At 45.9% G+C, this 22,091-nt stretch overlaps 1 protein-coding gene across 1 annotated transcript; it reads right to left on the bottom strand.

The window, feature by feature from the left end:
• Window positions 1-489: 489 nt before the first annotated feature.
• On the bottom strand, window positions 490-21,978 carry LOC110536658 (sphingosine kinase 2). Its single transcript, XM_036940404.1, has 8 exons — window positions 21,844-21,978; window positions 13,927-15,635; window positions 10,559-10,708; window positions 6,881-6,975; window positions 6,639-6,754; window positions 4,056-4,259; window positions 1,583-3,200; window positions 490-1,171 (listed from the first exon to the last, which is right to left on the bottom strand). Exons 2-8 carry the CDS (start codon window positions 14,387-14,389, stop codon window positions 1,109-1,111), a joined length of 2,709 nt encoding a protein of 902 aa, XP_036796299.1. The 5' UTR covers window positions 14,390-15,635; window positions 21,844-21,978; the 3' UTR covers window positions 490-1,108.
• Between the last annotated feature and the right edge of the window lie 113 nt (window positions 21,979-22,091).

Here is a 22,091-nt window from a genome sequence, read left to right as displayed (position 1 = left end):
ATCATCATCATGCACCCTTTTTGCTAAGAAAAACAGGCAAATGCACTATACACCATGATGGCTAATGTTCAACAGTCTCATCTATCCTATTGTGGAATACCCGTGTAAAAGGACTCAATGAGATTTATATTTATTTCAGTGTTGATCTAACTTTACTGGTTTATTCTAGGAGTAATCATCTCCATGGGATTGCTAATAAAATTCATTTGTTCACAGATATTTCATACACACCAATACAAACTTAACACCACAGTATGCTCATCAGCTTTGCTTTGTTTTTCCTGTAGTGGACGGTTCCTTCTGATTTACCTGGATGGCAGAGGAGGCTGGTGGGAGGAGCTATAGGAGGACGGGCTCATGGCTGGAATGGAATAAATAGAACGGAGTCAAACATGTGGTTTTGTATGGGTTTGATACCGTTCCATTAATTCTATTCCAGTCTTTACAATGAGCCCGTCCTCCTATAGCTCCTCCCACCAGCCTCTGGTGAATGGAGATTTGTGGAGTCGCAGGTTTAGGCTTCTTATATAAGACAGAAAGGGCAAAGTCAGAGGAGTTGTACTTTAAGGCATTACAGGGAAGGACAGAGGTTCCAATACGGAAGGGGATCTACATTTGCATGAGGGTGTGGCTCCCTCTGAAATTGTTCTAGAACTAGAACTGTTCTAGGACAGCTTTGATAGAGAACAAAGACATCTGAAATGTGCATCTCTGCATGCCATTTGTGCATACTAGAATGTATACACTACACACATGCACCAAATACACACTCCCCCATACACATTCAACTTGCCCCCCCCACCCCCCTATTTTGCTCCCATGGCTATGCAGGTACAGGCTTCTCAGGATAAACGGAGTGTAATCCAACAGCTGTGCAACAAAGCTCGTTTTCATCCGTTTTTAAAATTCTCTATTAATCCCTCGGCTTGCGTCCTGCACCGCCGCTCTGCTCAGCAGGTGATCCCTTCCATTAAACCCCAGAAATTATTCGCTCTGATTTCAGTCTCTGAGGCTTTTTTCTCCTCTTTCTCTGTGAACATAGATGGCAACAGAGATTATATAATTGGAGAGAGCGCCGTATCAGCTGATCTGGTCAGCCAATCCCTTGTCAGAATCGGGTGATCTTCACTCCAGAGTCACCGACAATGAGCCGGGACATGGAGGGATGGACCTGAGGGAGACAAACCGATAGAGTGATTAGTAGAATACTTTAGAGAAGGGAACTAAAGATAGGTATTAGAAGTGTATAATGTGGTTATTAATATACCAGAGAAAAGTCTAACCGCTTTTGTTGCACTGAAGTGATAGGCCATCATCAATGGTTTAATATAATACAGGCAGAATACAGAGGGTAACATCATACCGAAGACAATACACCAGTTCAGTACTATAGATGTGGAGTCGATTTACATGCACTTACGAGCTGGGATTGTTAGTAAAAATATTTATTTTAAAAAAGCTTTCGAAATTAGTTTTATAATCTTAGCAACTGCTTTTATCTTCCAGTGTACATACACTTTACACACTCCCTCCAGCCCTCCCCTCCCCACTCCACTTTCTCCCACTCCATCGCTCTCTCTACCTGTGCCTGCAGCGGGCCGTATGGCACCAGTTCCCCGTCCACAGTGAGTGTTCCTCGTGGGGAGAGGGGCTGCAGCCTGAAGGCCCTGGCTGGGACGTGGCTCACATAGGGGGAGCTGAGAGACAGGTGTGCCCCCCTCTCCATGGCCAGGAACAGACGAAGCAGGGTGGCTCTGGAGATCCCTGCCCGCACAAACGTCAGGTGGATCAGCCCATCGTCAAACCTGGCTTGGGGGGCGGCATGGAGATCTGCCCCGAGATGGGACTGGTAGATGGCCAGCACAAGCACAAAGTCCCCCTCGATGGTCACCCAGTCCCGGGTCGGCAGGGCCTGGTCCAAGGGGGGCAGGAGGTCATCCCTGGGAGGGTTGAAAGGGAGTGAGACGGGGGGGCGGTTCTTGAGGGGTCCGGCAGGCTCTGCAATGTCAAAGGTAAAGGAGGGGGAGGGGGACTGGAGAGACGGGGAAGGGGAGGTGGAGTTGGGGGTGTTGGGGCGCGGAACGAGGTAGGAGGAGGAGTGGGGGGAGGCACAGGACGGGGAGGAAGGGGGCGTGGGAGAGAGGGAGAGGGACAGGGAGGGGAGTTTAGGGGGTAGGGAGTTGGAGTGGGGGTGGTGGAGGAGGGATACGGGTCTGGGGCGGGATGTGTTCTGGTCCAGAGATTTGGGCTTGAAGGAGAAAGGAGAGTGTCTGAAGGGAGAGGATATGGTGAGAGCTCTCTCTCGGGCGATGTCCAGTGGGTAAGCTTCTTTCTGGAAGTATGTTTCGTTCAGATCCATCTCTTCTGCCCTGTACGAGGCTCCAGACATGGGGTCAGCCTCCTGGCTGAGGGGCTGGCTAAAGAAGGCGTTAGCTATCTGGCTGAAAGGGGCAGAGTTCTTCCTTAGAGCCAGTCTGGTCTGCTGGAGGTTGTCAGGGTACGAGTAACACCCCTCTGGGTCCTCGTTGGGCTCTCGCCCCATGTCCCTCCCATACTCCTCTCCAACCTCCTTCGCTTCCATCACTCCATCCATTGAGCCGCTGCTACCTTCCCCATTCCTCACTCTCTCCTCTATATCCTCGATCACCCCTGAGTCCTGCTCCATCGTTCCGTCTTCTCTTTCCTCATCTGGCCTTTCTTCCATGTTCCCCGTCATCCCATCCTCCCTTCCCATCCTGCAATCTTCCCTTTCATTCAACTCCGAACTCGTCCCAGATCTCTCCGAACTTGTCCCTGACCTCCCCGCCTCACCCTCCATCTCTCTCTCTCTATCTTCTGCCAAGCTACTCGCCCTGACCACCCCCGTTCCCCCTCCCCTGGCCCTCTCCCTCCTCCTCTCCCTCTCTCTCTGCCTCTCCATCTCTCTCTCCCTCTCCCTCTCCGTGTCTACCCTCCTCAGACTCCTCTGTTCGCTGAGGCCCATGTCAGAGCTAGTGCGTTGGATGGGGGTGTGGCAGAAGCCCTCCAGGCCCTCAGTGATGCTGCGGGACAGGGGTCTGCGCAGGGGCGGAGAGATGGCGTCTGGGGATGTGGCGACTATGGAGGGGGGCAGGTAGGACAGACGGCCCTTATAGGAGCGCAGGGAGGCCAGGCGGACCAGAGTGCCCAGGGTGAACCGTGCCGACCCCAGACCCCGGTACCTGCAACATCACACCATTACAGCATTTAGTTACCAGGGCAACAACAGAGAACATAACACAATACTTATTCATTAGGAATAAGAGTGATCAAGGAGGTACAGTGAAAGATTCCATGTACTTAATTTAAGGATGAGTGACCAAAGGCAAGTGCCCTGTCCCGTCACCCTGGAAGCCTCTTCCCCAGAGTTAAAGAACCGAATCACGTTCTGCCCATGTGTTAGTTTACACACATCCACCTCCCTTCACATTTCTCACTTTACGCAGCCTCATCTGAACCCTTCCTATCAACCTTTTTGATAGAAATGACGGAGCCTACATCTCTGCCTCAAATTTCTGAACAGCTGATGTAAAACCTGCAGCTATTTGAACCAACATTCCAAATAAATCTAAATATTTATAGTATGTTAATTTAGGATATAGGCTACAACTTTGTCTGTTGTAACTAAGGATATTGCAGTAGCACGTAGGAAGCTGTCTACACATTGTATTGGGGCAAAAACAATCTGCATTTCAATCCACAAATCACGTACAAGTGTAATTTCGCTTCTCAATGATCATGCAAGTACTGCACGATTTGACAATGACTGAAATTTGCCTGAGTAGCCTGTTCCACTTCTGGGCAGCCGACCATTCAACTACTACGTTGACTGCCTCCTGCTTAGCCAATGTTCGCAATGATGATGGAAAAAAACTGCCCTTCAGTGTACTGCTTGTGTTTGATAAGCTGTGTCAGCAGAGGGAGCAGTAAAATAGAGAATCCCGCACATGTGCAGAAGCTTCGGCTGTTTAGCTATCGGGAAGAGGACTCCAGATTACTCGGCACTGCAACCACGCCATTAACTTAAACACACACACCTCTCACTCTCGATGTCCACGTCAGACACAAAGCCCCAGGCCACAGATAGGAAGGAGAACATCCTTCTGGGAAGACCCGGGCGGCCATTTTGAGAAGGGGCGGGGCTGGTTGTCACAGAGACCAAATCCATGGGCTTGACTCCACCACGGCAGAGCTGAAAACAGCAGTTGAGGAGGAGAGGCTCCCGAAGGCACATGTCATAACTAGGATGAAGAGAAAAGTAAGAGGGAAACAGTGGATGGAAGAGAATGGAGAAAGGGTGAGAATGTGTAGAGGGAGAGGAATGGAAAATACAGAGAGGAAAGGTGAGAGGAGAGAGGAAATTAATACTGTGTAAAATAAGTTAACATAATGTTTATGGCATACACTATCAGTGAATGTTACGTAGGTGGCCAAAAAAAACATCATAAAGAAAACACAAGAGATAAGGAGAGAGAGATGAAAGAACAGACTGTACTATATCGACTGGACTCATTTATCGATGTGTCTTCCAGAGACAAAGGAGAGAAATCTAGAAATAACAGGACATGAAGAGAGGGAGGGTAAAGTGGGGGTAGGAGAAAGAGGGAGGGAGTTGGGGGCAGGAGAGAAAGGGAGGGAAGAGAATTTCTCTATCAGTTTCAGTCTCGATGATTCGTTGAAACAGCTGATGCAACAATATGAGAGGCATAAGGATTAGTTGAAGATGCTAAAGTCTACAGTACTTTAATAAGGCCAACATCAAGAAACTGAAATCTACTACTGCAATGTAATAGGGCCAACGGGCTGTACATCAAGAAACTGAAATCTACTACTGCAATGTAATAGGGCCAACGGGCTGTACATCAAGAAACTGAAATCTACTACTGCAATGTAATAGGGCCAATGGGCTGTACATCAAGAAACTAAAGTCTAAAGGTTGACCGTGATTAGAATTAAGGTTGGGTGATATTTGGGGAGACCTCTTCTACGATATGCTACTCCAAATATTGTGATATCCGATATAATCGTTTGGCGACTTAATTTTTTACATTTCCTCTTTTTTATTTAACCTTTAACTTTTGGGGCGGCAGGTAGCCTTGTGATTAGTGTTAGGCCAACCGAAAGGTTGCTGGATCGAATCCCCGAGCTGCACGGTAAAAGTCTGTCGTTCTGCCCCTGACCAAGGCAGTTAACCCACTGTTCCCTGGTAGGCCATCATTGTAAATAAGAATTTGTTCTTAACTGACTTGCCTAGTTAAATAAAGGTTAATTTAAAAAATGTGTCGTCAGTTAAGAACAAATTCTTATTTACAATGACGGTCTACCCCAGACAAATCCTCCCAACCCGGACGACGCTGGGCTATTGTGCACCGCCCTATGGAACTTCCGATCACGGCCGGTTGTGATACAGCCTGGAATCGAACCACTCGGGAGCCACCAATATTGACTAGATAATTCCAGACTGTGCAAGTTTTGTCCTTATATGATTTTCTAGTCACATTCTCATGAAATAACCTTAGTAAGGCCAAAAAATGTGTTCATTTATTTAGACTTCATTATCAACATATTGTTGCAGCCTAACTTATAAGACTGCACCGTTCGATTTTTAAAGTTCAAATACAGAAGTCTTGCACATCCCGATATACCTACCATCTTGGACTTCACAATATACCTACCATCTTGGACTTCACGATATACCTACCATCTTGGACTTCACGATATACCTACCATCTTGGACTTCACGATATACCTACCATCTTGGACTTCACGATATACCTACCATCTTGGACTTCACAATATACCTACCATCTTGGACTTCACAATCTACCTACCATCTTGGACTTCACAATATACCTACCATCTTGGACTTCACAATATACCTACCATCTTGGACTTCACAATATACCTACCATCTTGGGACTTCACAATATACCTACCATCTTGGGACTTCACAATATACCTACCATCTTGGACTTCACAATATACCTACCATCTTGGACTTCACAATATACCTACCATCTTGGACTTCACAATATACCTACCATCTTGGACTTCACAATATACCTACCATCTTGGACTTCACAATATACCTACCATCTTGGACTTCACAATATACCTACCATCTTGGACTTCACAATATACCTACCATCTTGGACTTCACAATATACCTACCATCTTGGACTTCACAATATACCTACCATCTTGGACTTCACATATTCGGCAATGTCAAACATCCCGATATTCGATAGAATCATATATCGTCCCAATGCTAATTAGACTGCACACCTTTTATTTCCAATGAAAACTACTGTGGGTGTGTGTGTTACTGTAAAGGTGCATGTTTATCTACATCAGAATTGAGAAATGTATCAAGTGGTAGAGGAATGAATTTGAGGCTGAGGGAAATTATTAATTAAATCCAGACACACCATGGGACCAGAACTCTGAACTGGAATAACCTATTCATTCATTTCAATGCTTCTACTAGTCTCTCCAGCATTCTCACCATTGATCGAACAAGACATTCTAAAATATTGCATGTTTATATTTGAATCAGTCTCATATCTCTGGTCAAGTCATCACGTGTCACATAGCTGGTTGGATGTGTGTGTGTGACCCACCCCGCATGGTGGTTGATGGAGCCAGCCAGGGCATTTCCAGAGCCACAGGGAAGGATACCTACAGGTGTCTTTATTGCTAGTTCCCAGTCTGGACGCTCCATCAAACCATTGATCACCTGGAGAGAGAAAGCGCAGAGTCAGACACACACACCCCCCCACACACAAACACACCCCCCCCCACACACAAACACACCCCCCCCACACACACACACCCCCCACACACACACACACCCCCCACACACCTCGTGCAGCAGGCCATCTCCAGAGACGATGATGATGCCGTCCCACTGAGGCAGGGAGATCTCTTTGATCAACTCTCTGGCATGGTTCTGTCGCTCTGAGAAGAAAAGGAGATGTGTTGTTAGGAGGTTGTACCCATGTGTGTGATACCGGTTAACGGCTGAGGTTGCAGAGCTGATGTTACGGTGTGTGTTACCTGTCTGTATCAGGTTGTAGCTGATGTTACGGTGTGTGTTACCTGTCTGTATCAGGTTATAGCTGACGTTACGGTGTGTTACCTGTCTGTATCAGGTTGTAGCTGATGTTACGGTGTGTGTTACCTGTCTGTCTCAGGTTGCAGCTGACGTTACGGTGTGTGTTACATGTCTGTATCAGGTTGCAGCTGACGTTACGGTGCGTGTTACCTGTCTGTATCAGGTTGCAGCTGACGTTACGGTGTGTGTTACCGGTCTGTATCAGGTTGTAGCTGATGTGTGTGTTACCTGTCTGTATCAGGTTGTAGCTGACGCTAGTGTGTTACCTGTCTGTATCAGGTTGTAGCTGATGTTACGGTGTGTGTTACCGGTCTGTATCAGGTTGCAGAGCTGACGTTACGGTGTGTGTTACCGGTCTGTATCAGGTTGCAGAGCTGACGTTACGGTGTGTGTTAACTGTCTGTATCAGGTTGTAGCTGATGTTACGGTGTGTGTTACCGGTCTGTATCAGGTTGCAGAGCTGACGTTACGGTGTGTGTTACCGGTCTGTATCTGGTTGCAGAGCTGACGTTACGGTGTGTGTTACCTGTCTGTATCAGGTTGTAGCTGACGTTACGGTGTGTGTTATCTGTCTGTATCAGGTTGTAGCTGACGTTACGGTGTGTGTTACCTGTCTGTATCAGGTTGTAGCTGATGTTACGGTGTGTGTTACCTGTCTGTATCAGGTTGTAGCTGATGTTACGGTGTGTGTTACCTGTCTGTATCAGGTTGCAGCTGACGTTACGGTGTGTGTTACCGGTCTGTATCAGGTTGTAGCTGATGTTACGGTGTGTGTTACCTGTCTGTATCAGGTTGCAGCTGACGTTACGGTGTGTGTTACCTGTCTGTATCAGGTTGTAGCTGACGTTACGGTGTGTGTTACCTGTCTGTATCAGGTTGCAGCTGACGTTACGGTGCGTGTTACCTGTCTGTATCAGGTTGCAGCTGACGTTACGGTGTGTGTTACCTGTCTGTATCAGGTTATAGCTGACGTTACGGTGTGTGTTACCGGTCTGTATCAGGTTGTAGCTGATGTGTGTGTTACCTGTCTGTATCAGGTTGTAGCTGACGCTAGTGTGTTACCTGTCTGTATCAGGTTGTAGCTGATGTTACGGTGTGTGTTACCGGTCTGTATCAGGTTGCAGAGCTGACGTTACGGTGTGTGTTACCGGTCTGTATCAGGTTGCAGAGCTGACGTTACGGTGTGTGTTAACTGTCTGTATCAGGTTGTAGCTGATGTTACGGTGTGTGTTACCGGTCTGTATCAGGTTGCAGAGCTGACGTTACGGTGTGTGTTACCGGTCTGTATCTGGTTGCAGAGCTGACGTTACGGTGTGTGTTACCTGTCTGTATCAGGTTGTAGCTGACGTTACGGTGTGTGTTATCTGTCTGTATCAGGTTGTAGCTGACGTTACGGTGTGTGTTACCTGTCTGTATCAGGTTGTAGCTGATGTTACGGTGTGTGTTACCTGTCTGTATCAGGTTGTAGCTGATGTTACGGTGTGTGTTACCTGTCTGTATCAGGTTGCAGCTGACGTTACGGTGTGTGTTACCGGTCTGTATCAGGTTGTAGCTGATGTTACGGTGTGTGTTACCTGTCTGTATCAGGTTGCAGCTGACGTTATGGTGTGTGTTACCTGTCTGTATCAGGTTGTAGCTGACGTTACGGTGTGTGTTACCTGTCTGTATCAGGTTGCAGCTGACGTTACGGTGCGTGTTACCTGTCTGTATCAGGTTGCAGCTGACGTTACGGTGTGTGTTACCTGTCTGTATCAGGTTATAGCTGACGTTACGGTGTGTGTTACCTGTCTGTATCAGGTTGTAGAGCTGACATTACGGTGTGTTTTACCTGTCTGTATCAGGTTGCAGAGCTGACGTTACGGTGTGTTACCTGTCTGTATCAGGTTGTAGATGACATTACGGTGTGTGTTACCTGTCTGTATCAGGTTGTAGATGACATTACGGTGTGTGTCACCTGTCTGTATCAGGTTGTAGATGACGTTACGGTGTGTGTTACCGGTCTGTATCAGGTTGCAGAGCTGACGTTACGGTGTGTTACCGGTCTGTATCAGGTTGTAGCTGAAGTTACAGTGAGTTACCTGTCTGTATCAGGTTATAGCTGACGTTACGGTGTGTGTTACCGGTCTGTATCAGGTTGTAGCTGATGTTACGGTGTGTGTTACCTGTCTGTATCAGGTTGTAGCTGACGTTACGGTGTGTGTTACCTGTCTGTATCAGGTTGTAGCTGACGTTACGGTGTGTGTTACCTGTCTGTATCAGGTTGTAGCTGACGTTACGGTGTGTGTTACCTGTCTGTATCAGGTTGTAGCTGACGTCACGGTGTGTGTTACCGGTCTGTATCAGGTTGCAGAGCTGACGTTACGGTGTGTTACCGGTCTGTATCAGGTTGTAGCTGATGTTACAGTGTGTTACCTGTCTGTATCAGGTTGTAGAGCTGACATTACGGTGTGTTTTACCTGTCTGTATCAGGTTGCAGAGCTGACGTTACGGTGTGTTACCGGTCTGTATCAGGTTGTAGCTGATGTTACAGTGTGTTACCTGTCTGTATCAGGTTGTAGAGCTGACATTACGGTGTGTTTTACCTGTCTGTATCAGGTTGCAGAGCTGACGTTACGGTGTGTTACCGGTCTGTATCAGGCTGTAGCTGACGTTACGGTGTGTGTTACCTGTCTGTATCAGGTTATAGCTGACGTTACGGTGTGTGTTACCGGTCTGTATCAGGTTGTAGCTGATGTTACGGTGTGTGTTACCTGTCTGTATCAGGTTGTAGCTGACGTTACGGTGTGTGTTATCTGTCTGTATCAGGTTGTAGCTGACGTTACGGTGTGTGTTACCTGTCTGTATCAGGTTGCAGCTGACGTTACGGTGCGTGTTACCTGTCTGTATCAGGTTGCAGCTGACGTTACGGTGTGTGTTACCTGTCTGTATCAGGTTGTAGCTGACGTTACGGTGTGTGTTACCTGTCTGTATCAGGTTATAGCTGACGTTACGGTGTGTGTTACCTGTCTGTATCAGGTTGTAGAGCTGACATTACGGTGTGTTTTACCTGTCTGTATCAGGTTGCAGAGCTGACGTTACGGTGTGTTACCTGTCTGTATCAGGTTGTAGATGACATTACGGTGTGTGTTACCTGTCTGTATCAGGTTGTAGAGCTGACATTACGGTGTGTTTTACCTGTCTGTATCAGGTTGCAGAGCTGACGTTACGGTATGTTACCTGTCTGTATCAGGTTGTAGCTGATGTTACGGTGTGTGTTACCTGTCTGTATCAGGTTGTAGCTGACGTTACGGTGTGTGTTATCTGTCTGTATCAGGTTGTAGCTGACGTTACGGTGTGTGTTACCTGTCTGTATCAGGTTGTAGCTGACATTATGGTGTGTGTTACCTGTCTGTATCAGGCTGTAGCTGACGTTATGGTGTGTGTTACCTGTCTGTATCAGGTTGTAGCTGATGTTAGCCTCTCTGATCATTGGCAGGATGTGTGTCTGACACCACTGCATAGCCTGGCCTCTCCCACTGAAGGGGTTCACCAATAGCAGCAGCCTTCGAGGACGGGGCAGTAAACGTTTGACAATTTCTGAGGGAAAGCAGCCAATCATTAGAAACAAATTGATTGATTGTTCTATCAAAAATACAAGGCTTCATCTTCACAGTGTACAAGAGAACAACAAACGTACGTGATGCCATAAAGCAGGGTTTCCCAAACTGGGACCCCCACCCCCCCGGGTGCATGTTTTAGTTTTGTCCTAGCACTACACAGCTGATTCAAATAACCAACTCAAGCTTTGATTATTTGAGGAGGACCGAGTTTGGGAAACCCTGCCATAAAGCACAGTGTTTCCCACCCTTAGACTTTGAGTGTATCTGTGACAAGGCAAACCTCTTTCAGCTCATCTCAAAGGGACTATCTCTGACCAGATAAGTAATAATGATTCCATTTGACTAATGGCTCTATATAATTACATCTTGTAGAATGAAAAGGCCCTAAAGGCCCAGGACAGGAAACAAGGTACTAACTGAACACGTCAGTGTTTAGTCTTCCACAAAACACCTGGTAATAACAAGCAGAGCCCTATCTACACAGCAGCACCTACTGTATAGGGTTGAAGTGGACCAAACACTAACTGCACACATCTCTGACTAAAGCCATTATAGAAGCAGAACCAGCAGCTAGGAGGTTGTCTAATTCACAATGCAGAGGAGAGCAACAGACTAGACAGAGTACAAGGAGTTAGAGAGATAAGGAGAGAGAGAGATAAGAGAGGAGACAGAGTTACAGACATACAGAGTGGAGAAAGAGTTAGACAGGGAGAGAGTAGACAGAGTTACAGACATACAGAGTGGAGACAGAGTTACAGACATACAGAGTGGAGACAGACTTACAGACATACAGAGTGGAGAAAGCGTTAGACAGAGAGAGAGTAGACAGAGTTACAGACATACAGAGTGGAGAAAGAGTTAGAGAGAGAGTAGACAGAGTTACAGACATACAGAGTGGAGAAAGAGTTAGACAGAGAGAGAGTAGACAAAGTTAGACAGACATACAGAGTGGAGACAGTTACAGACAGAGTGTGTGATAAATAGAGCAGGAGAGTGAGAGAGAGCAGGAGAGAGAGCAAGAGAGAGCGAGCAGGAGAGAGGGGACAGAGTGAGAAAGGGGTAGTAACTGTGAAAGGAGAAAGAGGGAGGACATTGAAAGAGGAAGATAAAGAAATGCAGACAGTAGGAAGGAAGGAGGTACAAAACAAAAGAGGACAGAGGGCAGATAGATGGATGAGAGGAGACAGGAGGAGGAGAGACTGAAAAAGGTGTAAAGACAGCAAGGATGAAAGACTATGGGGGGAGGATGCACAGACAGACACTGAGGGTGTAGACTAATGCACAGAGACAGTGAGAAAAGAAGAGTGTTTGGGAGAGAGGAAGGAGACAAGACAGAGAGAGATAATGAGCGAGGGAGAGTCAAAACAAATGTAAGAAAAGGGAATGTTGAAATGGATAATAGATGGGCTTTACGTAGGCTTTACGCCTTGGGGTTCTTCCAGGTCCTCAAAGTGGTCCTCAAAGTGCTAAAACAAGACAGCGATGTGAGAAAGGCTGACGATGGAAAAAGCAAAAAGGAGAGTGCAAGACAGAGGGACAGAGAGAGAAAGAAGGAGAGCATATACTGTATATAGATAGAAAGGACCACACAGGCCGTGGCGAAAACAGTGGTGTTGCTATTTGGGCAGAACGGGAGTTAGTGGGAAGGGAGGGAAGCCGTGTTAGTGAGGGGTGGGAGTTAGTGGGAAGAGAGGGAGGCAGTGTTGGTGAGGGGTGGGAGTTAGTGGGAAGAGAGGGAGGCCGTGTTGGTGAGGGGTGGGAGTTAGTGGGAAGAGAGGGAGGCCGTGTTGGTGAGGGGTGGGAGTGAGAAGAGAAGGAGGCCGTGTTGGTGAGGGGTGGGAGTGAGAAGAGAGGGAGGCCGTGTTGGTGAGGGGTGGGAGTGAGAAGAGAGGGAGGCCGTGTTGGTGAGGGGTGGGAGTTAGTTGGAAGGGAGGGAGGCCGTGTTGGTGAGGGGTGGGAGTTAGTGGGAAGGGAGGCTGTCTTGGTGAGGGGTGGGAGTTAGTGGGAAGGGAGGCTGTCTTGGTGAGGGGTGGGAGTTAGTTGGAAGGGAGGGAGGATGTCTTGTTGAGGGGTGGGAGTTAGTTGGAAGGGAGGGAGGCTGTGTTGGTGAGGGGTGGGAGTTAGTTGGAAGGGAGGGAGGCTGTGTTGGTGAGGGGTGGGAGTTAGTTGGAAGGGAGGGAGGCTGTGTTGGTGAGGGGTGGGAGTTAGTTGGAAGGGAGGGAGGCTGTGTCGGTGAGGGGTGGGAGTTAGTTGGAAGGGAGGGAGGCTGTGTTGGTGAGGGGTGGGAGTTAGTTGGAAGGGAGGGAGGTTGTGTTGGTGAGGGGTGGGAGTTAGTTGGAAGGGAGGGAGGTCGTGTTGGTGAGGGGTGGGAGTTAGTTGGAAGGGAGGAAGGCCGTGTTGGTGAGGGGTGGGAGTTAGTGGGAAGGGAGGCTGTCTTGGTGAGGGGTGGGAGTTAGTGGGAAGGGAGGGATGCTGTGTTGGTTAGACGCTGAATGATACAGACCGTGTGTGCAGGACAGATAAGAGCAGAGACAGAGAAAGTAGAGGAAATTAAGTGTTAAAGGGATAACCTAGCCCACACACACACACAGCCAAGAAAGATTAAATAACATGTTTGTTCACATACATGAATGAACCCTTAAACAATACTTTAGCCTTTTAATAGCCAGGCCTCCTGACTGAACATAGCATGCTGTGCGTACAACAGCATTGGCCTATAGCCATTCATTCCTTATCACATGGCCATTATCTGTTAGAACATGCATGGTATGGTATTCATACAGTAGCCTAGGCCTATATTCCCTTGTATCCTCTGGTCTCCTACATCAAAAGGACCTCAGATCACCCAGTATGACTCCAGTTAACAATAACTAACATAAACGCTCCCAGTAATGGAAACAAACTTTATGGAGTGAATGGTGCTCATAAAGTTAATGAAGGCACAGTTAAAGTCTGTACACAGGATAGGAAGTAGTCGACGCCAAACGCCATAACGAGTGCTGATTTGGTTTCATTCTCTCTCATGGTGACACTGTGCCAGTCTTTATGATGGGCATTAGGGAACATCAGATTGATTCCAACAACTGGGATGTTACAATAACCTCAGAACCTACACATAGTGTGCCTGGACTGTAACATAGCATACAAACAGACAAGATAACTGATTGTAGCTGTGTTAGTGGAACACACACTCACCCGTGTCAGCAGTGATGGCGACTCCCCTGAGCAGACATTGTATAGCAGTGGACCACCTCTCAGCCTCCACCCTGGCCTCAGCCAGGTACACCCTCACCTGTCTCCTCCTGGACACCCCCTTCCTCCGCCTCCCCGGGGGATACCAGTATAGAACCAGCAAGGGGGGAGCAGGGGCGCGGGGACAGCTGCACCCTGCCAGCTCTGACAGGGGTAGTATTAGACGTGCCTCTTTACCAGGGCGGGGGGCCAGGCGCTGGACGTGGATGTGGGAAGGGGTGAGGGTCAAGGCATAGCTGGAGGCAGCAGAGGGGCTGGGGGAGGGAGAAGGGGATGACAGACCCCCAGGACCTCCAGGGCTGTTGGGGCAGCTGTTGTTGCAGCTGCTGCCCGTTGCCCAGCCCCCGAACTGGCAGTGGAGTAGGGCCTCAGCTGGGGATGGGATGGGGGGCTCTGGGGAACGCATCCTTAGTGTGGGGGGCTTGACGGGGAGCGGACTTCCAACCCTCAGGTTTAGGGTAGGTAAGGTCTGTTTCCTGACAGGTGGACGGTGTGTGAGTGTTTCATGCAGTTGGCAGTTTGTTGGATGGAATAAGTCTGTTTAAATTCAGGTAGTGATACAACGTCAGTTCATTTGGCCACTGATGGCCACCTTAAAAAGGAGAATCAAATGGAAGCACCTCTCCTTAGGATCTGCTAGGAAGATGAAAATAAAACTATAGACCTGTCAGTCTTTCTTAAAAACACAAGTTATTTATCCCTGAAACGTCCTTAAAATCATTCTTCCACTTCAGTGCTTGAATTGCAAAGGCAACGCCACAAAAGCACCTCTGAGTTTGACGTGTCAAATCCATCTGCACTCAAAGGAGTATTGTACGATCCAAGAAAAATAACTCCCACTGGTCTTCAGATAGAGATTCTTCTCTTTAGTGTGTCAATCCAACAGAGGAACATAAAAACACCAGCCTTCACAACGCAAATGTCCGAAGACAAGGATTGATCTTAGATCTGTCAATTAAAGATTATGTCTGCCTTGTCCTTAAACGCTATCAGATTCTAGATTTGTCCATTTCGGAATGGTCGACAGAAAAGGCTTGTAAACAAAAACGATATACTTTCCAGTTTAAAATTAAAACAGAATATATACACCCCTAAAGATTAAAAAAATATATATAACTCAAAGATATGCTTAAATTACAGTTTTGAAATATCGTAGTGATGATATTTATCAATAAAGTGCAGCTTAGAAAAGACGGCTACATGTCAAACGAGTTTAAATAACATAAAACAAATCCTAAAACTATGAATCAGACAAAAATGAACACACCTTGGTCTTGCAAGGAGGCTACAGCAATTTAATTAGCACTAGATTGCAGTGGAATATTGTGTGGTAAGTGCTGACGTCAAGCATCCCGGTCTTCCACAGAAATGAGAGATATGTGGAGGCAGTAGTGTCAAGGTAGAATTTAAATATTACTCTTCAAGAGACAAGCAGGCATTACAGTAGTGAGATAGCTACGCGATCAATGTCCAATTCTAAGTGTCATCCGAATGAAAAATGCCACGTAATCATAGTTAATTTCCATCAAAGAGAAATGGAAAACCAAACAGAAAAAAACTCTAATTTTACTAAATTGTGCCGGAGGGAAGGGGGTTGTCATTCCTTGAGTTCAAGGGTCCATGTTCATGTTCCTTCACATAGATAAGTATACCTAAAGAGAAACACTGGTATTAGTAATCTATTAGCTTCCAATGTGTCCCAGCAGAAAATACTCTATGTATTCAAGTTTTAAAAAAGCATAAAGGAAGGGACTAGTATCAATTTAATTTTACCTTTATTTAACTAGGCAAGTCAGTTAAGAACAAATTCTTATTTTCAATGACGGCCTAGGAACAGTGGGTTAACTGCCTTGTTCAGGGGCAGAACGACAGATTTTTACCTTGTCAGCTTGGATCTTGCTCGGTTACAAGTCCAACACTAACCACTAGGCTACCTGCCCCCGCCATTAAAAATAGTACTACTAGTTTGATGGTTGTAGCCATCAATTGTCCGATTAACAATCACCCATATTAGCAAACTTATTTCATTTCAAACTCCACATTTCTCTAGTATAGGCTAGTACTAATCATAATGAACAAAATCAGTAAAATGCCTGCGATAAGTGATTGGTGTCAATAATTTTAATAATTATCCCTAAACCTGAAATTTCCATCCCTAACTATAACATTTTCCGCCAAGTTGGAACTGCCAAAGGGGACGGGGTTGCAATCTACTGCAGAGATAGCCTGCAGAGTTCTGTCTTACTATCCAGGTCAGTCAGTACCAAAACAATTTGAGCTTCTACTTCTAAAAGTTCCCCGTTCCAGAAGCAAGTCTCTCACCATTGCCGCTTGCTATAGGCCACCCTCTGCCCCCAGCTGTGCCCTGGACACCATATGTGAATTGATTGCCCCCCATCTATCTTCTGAGCTCGTGCTGCTAGATGACCTAAACTGGGACATGCTTAGCAGCATTTTCACTTTTGGATAAATAGCATGCCCAATTTCAACTTCCTGCTACTCATGACAAGAATACAAGATATACATATTATTAGTAGATTTGGATAGAAAACTCTGAAGTTTCTAAAACTGTTTGAATCATGTCTGTGAGTAGAACAGAACTTACGTTGCAGGCAAAACCCAGAGGACTAACCGTTCAGATTTTTTTTTTTTTAGGTCTCTGTCTGTTCAGTGAGTTCTCATTGGGAAATTAGGCACTTGTTTTCAGTTCCTGCCGCTTCCACTGGATGTCACCATTCTTTGGAATTTGGTTGAGGTTATTCCTTTGTGCAATGAAGAAGTACGGCCATCTAGGAAATGGGTAACACTGTTGAGAGTTGCGCAATACTTGAAAAGTAGCATTAGTTTCCTCTCGTCCTCTATTGAAAACAGATAGACCCGTCTTCAATTTGATCGATTATTAACGTTTAAAAATACCTAAAGTTGTATTACAAAAGTAGTTTGAAATGTGTTGGAAAAGTTTACAGGCAACTTGAGATATTTTGTAGTGACGTTGTGCAATTTGGAAGCTGTTTTTTCCTGGATCAAACACGCCAAATAAATTGACATTTTGGATATATATGGATGGAATTAATCAAACAAAAGGACCAATTGTGATGTTTATGGGACATATTGGAGTGCCAACAAAAGAAGCTCATCAAAGGCAAGGCATGTTTTATTTCTGCGTTTTGTGTAGGGTTGAAATATGCAACTCTTTGTTTACTGTTGTGCTATCATCAGATAATAGCTCCTTATGCTTTCGCCGAAAAGCCTTTTTGAAATCTGACATGCTGGCTGGATTCACAACGAGTGTAGCTTTAATTTAGTATCTTACATGTGTGATTTAATGAAAGTTTGATTTTTATATCATTTTATTTGAATTTGCCGCGCTGCATTTTCCCTGGCTTTTGGCCTAGTGGGACGCAAGCATCCCCTATACCATAAGAAGTTAACACCCCGGCCATCCTACAATCTAAGCTTGATGCCCTCAATATCACACAAATTATCAATGAACCTACCAGGTACAACCCCAAATCTGTAAACACGGGCACCCTCATAGATATCATCCTAACTAACTCCAAATACACCTCCGCTGTTTTCAACCAAGATCTCAGCGATCACTGCCTCATTGCCTGCATCTGCAATGGGTCTGCGGTCAAACGACCACCCCTCATCACTGTCAACCTCTTCCTAAAACACTTCAGTGAACAGGCCTTTCTAATCATCCTGGAATGACATTGACCTCATCCCATCAGTAGAGGATGCCTGGTTATTCTTTAAAAGTGCCTTCCTCACCATCTTAAATAAGCATGCTCCATTCAAAAATGTAGAACTAGGAATAGATATAGCCCTTGGTTCACTCCAGACCTGTCTGCCCTTGACCAGCACAAAAACATCCTGTGGCCTTCTGCATTAGCATCGAATAGCCCCCGTGATATGCAACTTTTCAGGGAAGTTAGGAACCAATATACACAGGCAGTTAGGAAAGCTAAGGCTATCTTTTTCAAACAGAAATGTGCATCCTGTAGTACTAACTCAAAAAAGTTATGGCACACTGTAAAGTCAATGGAGAATAAGAGCACCTCCTCCCAGCTGCCCACTGCACTGAGGCTAGGAAACACTGTCACTACCAATAAATCCACAATAATTGAGAATTTCTATAAGCATTTTTCTACGGCTGGCTATGCTTTCCACCTGGCTACCCCTACCCCGGTCAACAGCCCTGCGCTCCCCACAGCAACTCGCCCAAACCTCCATCACTTCTCCTTCACCCAAATCCAGAAAGCTGATGTTCTGAAACAGCTGCAGAATCTGGACCCCTACAAATCAGCTGGGCTAGACTGTCTGGACCCTCTCTAAAATGATCTGTTGAAATTGTTGCAACCCCTATTACTAGCCTGTTCAACCTCTTTCGTATCATCTGAGATCCCCATAGATTGGAAAGCTGCCGCAGTCATCCCCCTCTTCAAATGGGGAGACACTAGACCTATATCTATTCTACCCTGCCTTTAAGGTTTTTGAAAACCAAGTTAACAAACAGATTACCGAACATTTAGAATCTCACCGCACCTTCTCCGCCTTGTAATCTGGTTTCAGAGCTGGTCATGGGTGCACCTCAGCCACACTCAAGGTCCTAAACGATAGCATAACCGTCATCGATAAGAGACATTACTGTGCAGCCGTATTCATTGACCTGGCTAAGGCTTTCAGCTCTGTCAGTCACAACATTCTTATTGGCAGACTCAACAGCCTTGGTCTCTCAAATGATTGCCTCGCTTGGTTCACCAACTACTTCTCCGATAGAGTTCAGTGTGTCAAATCGGAGGGCCTGTTGTCCGGACCTCTGGCAGTCTCTATGGGGGTGCCACAGGGTTCAATTCTCGGTCCGACTCTCTTCTGCTGGTGATTCTTTGATCCACCTCAACGCAGACGCCACCATTCTGTATACCTCTGGCCCTTCGTTGGACACTGTGTTAACTAACCTCCAGATGAACTTCAATGCCATACAACTCTCCTTCCGTTGCCTCCAACTGCTCTTAAATGCAAGTAAAACTAAATGCATGCTCTTCAACCGATCGCTGCCCGCACCTGCCCGCCCATCCAGCCTCACTACCCTGGACAGTTCTGACAACTACAAATACCTAGGTGTCTGGTTAGACTTTCAACTCACCTTCCAGACTCACATTAAGCATCTCCAATACAAAATTAAATCTAGTATCGGCTTCCTATTTCACAACAAAGCATCCTTCACTCATGCTGCCAAACATACCCCCATAAAACTGACTATCCTATCGATCCTCGACTTTGGCGATGTCATCTATAAGATAGCCTCCAACACTCTACTCAACAAATTGGATGCAGTCTATCACAGTGCCATCCGTTTTGTCACCAAAGTCCCATATACTACCCACCACTGCAACCTGTACACTCGTTGGCTGGCCCTCGCTTCATACTCGTCGCCAAACCCACTGGCTCCAGGTCATCTACAAGTCTCTGCTAGGGAAAGCCCCACCTTATCTCAGCTCACTGGTCACCATAGCAGCACCCACCCATATACCCGCTGGAGCGCGTGCTATCTCACTGGTCACCCCCAAAGCCAATTCCTACTTTGGCCGCCTCTCCTTCCAGTTCTCTGCTGCCAATGACTGGAACGAACTGCAAAAATCTCTGAAGCTGGAGACTCTTACCTCCCTCACTAGCTTTAAGCACCAGCTGACAGAGCAGCTCACAGATCACTGCACCTGTACATAACTCATCTGTAAATAGACCATCCAATCTACCTCATCCCCATACTGTATTTATTTATCTTGCTCCTTTGCACCCCAGTATCTCAACTTGCACATTCATCTTCTGTACATCCTACCATTTCAGTGTTTAATTGCTATATTGTAATTAATTTGCCACCATGGCCTATTTATTGCCTTTACCTCCCTTATCCTACCTCATTTGCATATGCTATATATAGATTTTTCTACTGTATTATTGACTGTATGTTTGTTTATTCCATGTGTAGCTCTGTGTTGTCGTATGTGTCGAACTGCTTTGCTTTATCTTGGCCAGATCGCAATTGCAAATTAGAACTTGTTCTCAACTAGCCTACCTGGTTAAATAAAGGTGAAATAAAAAAATTCAGTTTATCGTCCCAGCTCTAGTATCAATTGGCACTCTACCCAAAAGTACCTTCATGTTTCGTTGACAAAAACATGTGCAGTAGCACCTTGTACGGCAGTCATTATGAAAACAATTGAACAGTAGAAAACAAGGAGGAAATGACTTTCAAATCAACTTTTCCAACAATCCAGCCGAGTGACTGAGACAGGCTCCCTCACCATGTCCTCTCCAGATGTCCTGCTTCTAAGTTTAGAGTGGTGCCTATGCGTGTTTCACAGTCGATACAGTTTTATATTGTTCCAAAAGGTGAGTGACTCTTTGGCCAGTTGCAGAAGTGAAAGCAGGGCAGCAAACTCGTGAGAGACTGTGGTTCAAACTGGATTAGGCAATCTGTGTGCATGCATTATCCCCATGTCCAGGATTCCTTGAAGTCATGCCATGATGGCTAAACCACGCTGATTTAGAATCACACGTTCCTGACATCTGTGCTCACCGATGCGACAACCTAATTTGGGTAAATGAACTGGTTAATTACCACATATGCCTAATGAAATTAACAGAGTTTGGTGGACACATTGACGGATGGCGTTAATCCAGACAGTCTACTTACTCTCTTTCACAATTTGTAACCGGTGGAAGTATGATTCATTGACGGATTAGCCTACTAGACAGATTCTTGCCCAGGACTGGTTTCGGCAGGCATAACTTGTAGTGACCTTCAAATATAGTTTACTCAGTCATCACCAATTGCTTCTTTACATTGTTACTAGTGAATTACTATGGACTGAAAACACAATGTGCTGGTTATCAAATCAAATCAAATCAAATGTAACCTGGAAAACCTTAATTCGAGGAAAGTGTCTATCATTCAGATTCAGCCATCATAGGCTATATAAAACAAAACGGACCCATAAGAGGCTTCCCTTTAAGTATTAACTGTTACGTTCAGTCGATAACCTTTATCTAAGGTGCTGGCACAATCAAGACTTGGCAGATATGCAGCCTGATTAAAGAAAAATGCATTTGCTCGTGCGGATACCTTGGTGCATTTTGCAGGGTGGCGGGTATCGCCGCTCTAATTTGGTTTTACTATGACCGTGCTCGGAACATTTAGGATCCATTTGGCAGTCTTCACACAACATTGTTTAGAAATGTGTGATCCTTTCTCAAGTGGCTAGCTAGTATGATAGCGCGACTGACAAATAACGTTGGCTTAGAATGAGGCCATCGAGCTACTAGTTTCGTAGCGATCTAACGTTAGCAAACGACAAGCGTTAACTACAGTTAGCTAGTTAACGTTAGTTAGGAATATTGATCATTGCTCAGCAGTCTGTGTGTAACTCTTACAAGCTAGTTAGCTACTTCTGACGTTTCAAAATGCCATCGCCAGGGAATAGTATACAAAGCAGTTAACGTTCAATTGGGGTTAGCAGCAAACTAGACAATATAAGATATCCCAACTTGTTACAGTAGTGGATAGCATGCTAGCCAACAATGCTGTTGAAAATCATTTATTGGCTAGCTATAACGTTATAAACGCAACTGGTTGTTTATCCTGGCTAAAAACTCGGTCTAGCCACAATATCTAACGTTAGCAGCGAGGCGCTATAGCCATCATTTTGTCATTAGCTAGCTAAACAATGTCATTTCACTAACGTCGGCTAGCAACAATATGCTGGCTAGCTAGGAGGTAACGTAGCTATTTAATACTCAATTGGTAAAATAATAACCGTGGGAATATTAACTGTATAGACTTAAACTCGTAATTACCTCATTCTACCTCCCCGGCTTGCTTGTTCCGTAGGACGCCTGTGTATATCCTCCAGGAAGCGTATGAAACACCGGAGGACAGGATAGTTTGAGCGGCGGGGAGGAAGTCCAATCCTGATAAGGAAAGACATTCTGGACCTACCGACATTCTCCAATAGTTAACTGCGCCAGTGCACCGCATTGTGGAGGCCACAGATAGTGTCATGATCGACTGAAAGTTACTGAGGACAAGACTGGACTCAATCAGT

The sequence above is a fragment of the Oncorhynchus mykiss genome, chromosome 2 (assembly GCF_013265735.2).
Source record: "Oncorhynchus mykiss isolate Arlee chromosome 2, USDA_OmykA_1.1, whole genome shotgun sequence".
Taxonomy (NCBI): Eukaryota; Metazoa; Chordata; class Actinopteri; order Salmoniformes; family Salmonidae; genus Oncorhynchus; species Oncorhynchus mykiss.
Note: the sequence above shows the minus strand (reverse complement) of the source record. Positions and strands in the feature narration are given on the sequence as shown.